At 36.8% G+C, this 7,237-nt stretch overlaps 2 protein-coding genes across 2 annotated transcripts in view; one reads left to right on the forward strand and one right to left on the reverse strand.

The window, feature by feature from the left end:
- LOC111443598 overlaps positions 1 to 2,437 on the reverse strand; it is a 7,127-nt gene extending 4,690 nt beyond the window's left edge. The window contains exons 1-8 of the mRNA XM_023081491.1: positions 2,138 to 2,437; positions 1,492 to 1,619; positions 1,268 to 1,339; positions 1,074 to 1,187; positions 512 to 580; positions 376 to 432; positions 233 to 286; positions 93 to 155 (exon numbers count right to left, since the gene is read on the reverse strand). Coding sequence (XP_022937259.1) covers positions 93 to 155; positions 233 to 286; positions 376 to 432; positions 512 to 580; positions 1,074 to 1,187; positions 1,268 to 1,339; positions 1,492 to 1,619; positions 2,138 to 2,321 — 741 coding nt within the window. The 5' untranslated portion in view covers positions 2,322 to 2,437. The remainder of the gene's footprint in view (positions 1 to 92; positions 156 to 232; positions 287 to 375; positions 433 to 511; positions 581 to 1,073; positions 1,188 to 1,267; positions 1,340 to 1,491; positions 1,620 to 2,137) is intronic.
- Positions 2,438 to 3,568: 1,131 nt separating this feature from the next.
- The window catches only part of LOC111443195, an 11,815-nt gene continuing 8,146 nt past the window's right edge, over positions 3,569 to 7,237 (forward strand). The window contains exons 1-7 of the mRNA XM_023080904.1: positions 3,569 to 3,787; positions 5,337 to 5,411; positions 5,499 to 5,726; positions 5,904 to 5,990; positions 6,069 to 6,158; positions 6,253 to 6,379; positions 6,512 to 6,603. Of these exons, the coding sequence (XP_022936672.1) occupies positions 5,337 to 5,411; positions 5,499 to 5,726; positions 5,904 to 5,990; positions 6,069 to 6,158; positions 6,253 to 6,379; positions 6,512 to 6,603 (699 nt within the window). The 5' untranslated portion in view covers positions 3,569 to 3,787. The remainder of the gene's footprint in view (positions 3,788 to 5,336; positions 5,412 to 5,498; positions 5,727 to 5,903; positions 5,991 to 6,068; positions 6,159 to 6,252; positions 6,380 to 6,511; positions 6,604 to 7,237) is intronic.

A 7,237-nucleotide genomic window follows, 5' to 3' on the forward strand; every position in this document is an offset into this window, starting at 1 on the left:
GGGGGGGGGGGGGGGGGGGGGGGGGTGGATGCCACCGGCAATTTGTTTTCTTGCAAAATTGTTCACAGGAAGTGAAGCTTATATAATATTACCTTCTGAATTGCTACATCAATTGCAGGCTTTGCATGCTCATTCCAATGTGTTTTGATCAAAGACTGCAAAGAGTAAACCTTCAGAACAAAACTCAGAGGAGCAAATGTTAGGGAATGGAAACAAAATACTAGAGCATTACCTCAAAATGGCCATAATGTGAAGCGAGCCAAGGAGGGAGCCATGCACCATGAACCTGCGGACGAAATAAAGTTAGCATCCCCCTCACAATTGAAGTTTCATCTAAAATAATATCCACCACTCTATATTATTCAAACACATTACCTCTGTTAACTCCTTAATTTTCAAAGTTGCCTCAAACTTCGCCTTCCTCATCTCTTCCTAATTTTTTTTTGAAAAATATAAGAATATACAACAAAACGTCACTGTCATTGATAAGTTCAGAAGCATCATGAAGTACCTTAGTTACTTCAAGAGCTCGTTCAGTTACACGGATTCTACTTTCCTGTTCTTCATGAATCTTCTGGAACTGTTGAAGTCAGAAATATCTTCCAATATGAGGATTTTTCATAACGTGTACAAAGTTGGTGTCAGAAAAAATAAAAGCAAGATTATCATAATCAGAACGATAGTTTCAAAAGAAAAACTACATCCTATAAAAGAAAAATTATAGCAGAAAATCTGACACTACTTGACTGAAGTTTATACACTGAACTGATTTTAATTTTTTACACACTAGCTGTAATGACAATGCACCTAAAGAACAAAAATCATGCATTTCATATTTAAGAATCTGCAAAATAAACAATTGTCAGAAAAGTGATAAAAATCTAAATCTAATAAGAGAGTATAAAGCATTTGAATGAAGCCTGCATGGAGTACAATTTTTTAGGAAAGCATGTGTCATAAGTATGTGCTCAATTCATCGAACACCCAGGAAACACCGGATAAATAATTACATTGGGCGTATGTCATGAAAAGCCAGCAGTGTGGGAGAAGAAACTAGTGAAATAACTTCTTACATTCTCTAATCTTAAAATGGCTTTCTGCATTTTCTTCTCAGCTTCATTTGCCAGAGTTTCCCAGGATTTTTTCTCCCCATTGAGCATCTCCAATTGTCTTTTGAGATCATCGACCTGCAGAATGGTGGTACATCATCAAGCGAAGACAGTGGTTTAAAATTATAATAATAAAAGTAATGATTTTCATTTCTCACCTGTCTTTCTAATTCATGAGCACGTGCATACGCCTTCACAACCTGCTCCTCCGCGTCTAATTGCCCTTTTTTCTAAGTGTGACAATAGTTTAAAAAAATTCAGCATTTGAGTGATGTATACGGGGTTTTAGAGATAACTACGGCAGCAAGATCGAGTGTGTTCAGAGGGTGACAATTTAACCATCCTGAAATACTAAAAGATTAAAGCCTAGACTGTCACAAACCTGAAGAGAAGCAATCTCACTTTCAAGCAACGAAATGCTATCTAGCTTGGCACTAATGATATTTTCCTTCTGAGCTATTGCCTCGTCCTTCCTCTTCAATTCTTGGCTTTTTTCATCAAGGTGGGATTCTTCAGCATTGGGTAAAGGCAAGCGTTAGCAACCAAAACAACAACATGAATAACAGGATACCAGTTTAGATTTTGAGAAATCTTCCCAACCATCATCCAGTACATTGTTCGACACTCACAAGAGTGAAAATTAACGTATAATTCGATGCTATATTTTTGTTCCTCAGCTAATCAACAATACAACAAACAATTGGAACCCAGATTTCGGGATACAGCACACCGATATTGTCAACTTCGAAAATTCCTATATCTTACTGCCAAAAACTTGAAAAATAACTTCACAATAGATCTATCTATCAGATACATATAAACACAAAGCAAAATGGCGTTTTAAATCTGGCCAGACAATATTAAATTACCGACTCCATGAATCATAAAATCATACTCGAATGAACTGGTCTAAATTCTCCATGCAATTAGATTTCCTTCTCACTTTTTTCTTTTCTCAGACATCACAAAAATAGCAATTAAAACTTATTAGAAACGATAGCTAGAGTTAAGGATAATCGAAATCTAACCAAGCTTTTGAATCTTGGACTTAAGCTCGTCCAATTCAACCTTCAAATCAGAAACCTCGGAATCATCCGATCTAATGACTTCAACTACATGTTCCGCTTCTAAATCAACCGATACATTAACGCGGACCTGCGTGAAAACTAGGACAAGAAAAATAGATAGACTGGCGAGCTTTGAAATCGCCATGGGAGCTCAAATCTCTGCACAGAAACTCCAAAGGAATGGAACAAATGATGAACAGACTCTTCGAAGTTCAGAACTGAAACTTGAAACTAGCCACTGCGATCGACTTTTATTTTGTCGTCATCTGTTCCACAAGATAATTGTGAATACCTTTATTTTATTATTGTTTTTAATCTTTTTTTTTTCCTTTTTGCACCCTTTTGTTTATTCATCCTTTTTAGTATAAAATCGTATATTCTATTTTAATTCTTATGATTTTTAATATTTTTCTATATAAATCAAACTTTACTATCTCATTTAAGTTTCCCTATGTAATAAAATTACCTTTTTAGCCCTAGAAAAATTAATTATTCCTCACTAAAAGATAACCAATTATAATATATAATAATTATAATTCAAATTTACTATATCAAACGATATATAATTAATTTATATTTAAAGTCAGATAGCTACTATTTAATTAAAACTCCATTTCTCACTATATAATTACATTATTTAAAATTTTAAATTAACTTATATTATATTATCTAATTTTTTAAATTATTTTATTTTATATTTTTATTTATATAATTTGAGAATAAAAATTAAATAAAATTATTGTTAATTAAGATTTATTTAATTAAAAGGTTTTAATTTAAGCTTCCATAATATAAAATAAAATTACCTTTTTAGCCCTCGAAAAAAATTAATTATTCACCCCTCAAAGGTAACAAATTATAATATATAATAATTATAATTCAAATTTACCCTATGAAACGATACATAATTAATTTATATTTAGGTCAGATAGTAACTATTTAATTAAAACTCCATTTCTCACTATATAATTAACTATTTAAAATTTTAAATTGATTTACATTATATTATCTAATTTTTTAAATTATTTTATTTTAGGCTATATTTTTGTTTATATATTTTGAGAATAAAAATTAAATAAAATTATTGTTAATTAAGATTTATTTAACTAAAAACTAATTTATTAGGATAGGTCTGACTTTATAAAACTGTCGACTAATTTAGTTAAACCAATTTTCTTTATTTTAAAAAGAGTTTACCAAACATCTCCCAATATTCTAATCGTACGGCGAAGGGACGGTCCACGTACTACTTTCGTTACTTTCCAAAGAAGGAGACCCAAGTATTCCACGTAAGCTGCCACATCGGGACCAACAGTCCACGTGTCTATTTCTGATTGGCTTTAGCTAAGGTAAAAGATTGCAATAAATCTGTTGAAGTTAGGTGATGGGATTGCAAACCCCGTAACTGAGCAAAAGGAAGAGGAAGAAAAGTCAAATTCAAGAAAAGGACTGAAAACGACAAAATTCTGATCGAGTTGCGAAATTTCGATTCTTATTTCGTTTGGATTCTTCACAATTCTTCCTCTTGGAGCAGCCGTGGTTCGAGACTCTCAGCTTCCCCTGATCTATCTGATTTAATTTCCTCCTCTGAAGTTCCGAGTCATTCCTCAGGTCAGTGATGAGTTTTCTCGCTGCTTTTTTGACGATTTTAGGGATCAACATGCTTATAGTTAAGCTCGAATTGTAAGGATCGTCATTTTCATCGGCGATTTCCGAAATCTCTATTGTCGATGAAGTGATTCTTCAGTGAATATTCTCGGAATCTTTTTGTTTGTTGAAATTGATGCTTTTTGTCAAATCGGTGAAGTGATTCTTAGAGAACACACAATATTCTCTAAGGATCATCATGTTCATAGGTATCTAATCTGCATGTGTGAAGTCATTATGTGATGAGCGATGCTTAATTTAGTTGAAATCGGAGAAAGCAAGGTAGCCTAACTTATCACGCAATGGATGGAACAGTGTTTGCACTCATTCCAATTTCTTAATTTATTCGCCGCTTAGAGGATTAAGCTTCTGCTCTTGACTTTGAGGCTGTCGGATGAGAAACTAAGTGTATTAGTCGAAGCCCAGCAGATATGGTCTTATTTGGGCTTTCCCTCAAGATCTTAAAACTCGTATGCTAGGGAGAGGTTTCCACACTCTTGTAAAGGTATTTCGTTCTCCTCCCCAACCGATGTGGGATCTCACAATCCACCCTCTTCGGGGCTCAGCGTCCTTACTGGCACTCGTTACCTTCTCCAATCGATGTGGAAACCCCCAATCCACCCCCTTCGGGGCTTAGCCTCCTTGTTGACACATCGCCCGGTGTCTGGCTCTAATACCATTCATAACCATCCGAGCCCACCGCTAGCAGATATAGTCTTTTTTGAGCTTTCCCTTTTGGGCTTCCCCTCAAGGTTTTTAAAACGCATGGAAAAACCCCCCATCCACCCCCTTCGGGGCTTAGCCTCCTTGCTGGCACATCGCCCAGTGTCTTGCTCTATTGTAACCATCCAAGCCCACCACTAGCAGATATTGTCCTTAAGCTTTCCCTTTTGAGCTTTCCCTCAAGGTTTTTAAAACGCGTCTGCTAGGGAGTGGTTTCCACACCCTTATAAAGAGAATTTCGTTCTCCTCCCCAACCGATGTGGGAACTCACAATCCACCCCCTTCGAGGCCTAGCATCCTCGCTGACACTCGTTCCCTTCTCCAATCGATGTGAGACCTCCAATTCACCCCCTTTCAGGGCTCAACCTCCTCATTGGCACATTGCCCGGTGTCTGGCTCTGATACCATTTGTAACCGTCCAAGCTCACCACTAGTAAATATTGTCCTCTTTGGACTTTCCCTTTTGGGCTTCCCCCCAAGGTTTTTAAAACGTGTCTGCTCCGACGTGTGAGATCTCACGCCAAGGATGCTTTTTGAGTCCTTTAATAGTTACACATAGAATTTTCATCGAGTTGAACGATGAAGGTTTATAGACGAGCCTTTTTCAGGCCCATCAATTCTAAGTTGCAAGGTTCATTTGCTAAGTAGCCTGCAGGCTGCAACTCCCAGAAGTTATCAGGATGCAGTTAAATTCATTTATTATAGGATTTCATTCTAAAGTTTCTATGATCGCTCTAAGAAAGTGAAAACTAAAGCAATTGTTGTCTTCTTCTCGACCTTATTTTTTTAGATGGCATGGGGCAACATATACAGAAGAAGAATGAAAGTGTTCAGCCTGGCTTTAGTGATATACCTCGATTATAAGGTAAAGTTCACCTGCATTTATTTTCGTATTTCATGTTTATAAATAATAATTAGTTAATTAATAAAATGTTTGTGGTTGTTTCCAAAGGCATTAGAACAAAGAGAGAAGTGGATTAGCAAGTCTAAAAGAGCAGCCTTATGGGAAAGAGGACATGAACGTAATGCAAAGCGGGCATTGAGTTTGATAATAGAGTTGGAAGGCTTGTGGGTGAAATTTGGACAGTATTTATCTACTCGAGCAGATGTTATCCCCGATGCATACATACGTCTTTTCAAACAGCTACAAGACTCTCTCCCTCCACGTCCTCTACAAGAGGTTTTCTTTTGTGCTTGGATCAAAATGCATAAGTTAGACAGTTTTTTATAGCTACCATGCTTATTCTAATCATAATTTCTCCATTAAACATGCTTCATTTTTCTCCCTTATAAATATTTTCATACAAAAAGTCTTCGAATATTTCAATGGTGCAATTGTACTTGTGTTCCATGACAGGTTCGCCAGACCATACAGAAAGAGTTGGGGAAATCAATCACTGATATGTTTGCAAACTTTGTGGAAGCTCCCTTAGCAACTGCGTCTGTAAGATCCTCTTATTGTAGACAGTTTTAGGATACAAATGAGTTGATTCCTTTATTTTGTTGCATTTGATTCTGTCAGATAGCGCAAGTGCACCGAGCGACTTTGCTTGATGGAAGGGAGGTGGTTATCAAAGTGCAACACGAGGGCATTAAGACTGTTATATTGGAGGTTTAGCATGCTCTAATAGACACTTTAAGACGTTTGATCGAGATATTTGATGAACTTTCTGCCTGATTGATGAGCATTTGATGACTATTTTCAGGACTTGAAGAATGCAAAGGCGATTGTCGATTGGATAGCGTGGGCAGAGCCGCAGTATGACTTTAATCCCATTATAGATGAATGGTGCCGAGAAGCTCCCAAAGAACTCGATTTCAATCTTGAAGCTGGTATGCCTTTACTGAACTTACTGGAAAAGACACTTTCCCTATTGTTGTTGAGTGAAGGACAATGTTATCCACAGTTATTCAAGTCACCTAATTCACTTTTTCACTTGCCTCTTTTCTTATTTCATTTTGTAGAGAACACAAGGACAGTTTCTAGAAACCTTGGGTGCTCGGATGGCGATAAAGGCCTTGGAATTGTGAATGTTTTTATTCCAGAAGTTATTCAGGCAATTTTCCTACCTTATAACATCAAATTACTAGAGTGTCTAGTTACTATTGAATCAGCATATTATCATGGACATAAGGATGTAGCACTATTTCTAAGTAATTTGTAGGAAAATCTTATTCGTTACAATATTTATAGGCCGACAAATGACAAATGAAAATCTTTAATCCGTCTGAGATAGAAAGAGGTGTAATGTGGCTGGATGTGATTTGCATGAATTACTTTTTAAGCCAACGTGGAAGAGTGCATTTTGCAGCTCTAAGATTGATTAGTGGTATTATATTCGTACCGTGTAGAACAGGCTCAAGAGAGCTAAAGAACTTTTGAGGAACTTCTTGAACAACAACGTTATACCGTCTCAGGTTAATAGTTCGTTTGTAATAGCCTAAGTCCACCGATAGCAGATATTGTCCTCTTTGGGCTTTCCTTTTCGTGCTTCCTCTCAAGGTTTTTAGAACACGTATGCTAGGGAGAGATTTCCACACCTTATAAGAGATGTTTCGTTCTCCTCCCCAATCGTTGTGGGATCTCACAGTTCACCCCCACTCCCCTTTGAGGCCCAGCGTCCTCGCTGACACTCGTTTCCTTCTCCAATCGATGTAGGACCCGCCAATCCACCCCCCCCCCCCCCCCCC

Source organism: Cucurbita moschata, unplaced genomic scaffold (genome assembly GCF_002738365.1).
Source record: "Cucurbita moschata cultivar Rifu unplaced genomic scaffold, Cmos_1.0 Cmo_Scf00005, whole genome shotgun sequence".
NCBI lineage: Eukaryota > Viridiplantae > Streptophyta > Magnoliopsida > Cucurbitales > Cucurbitaceae > Cucurbita > Cucurbita moschata.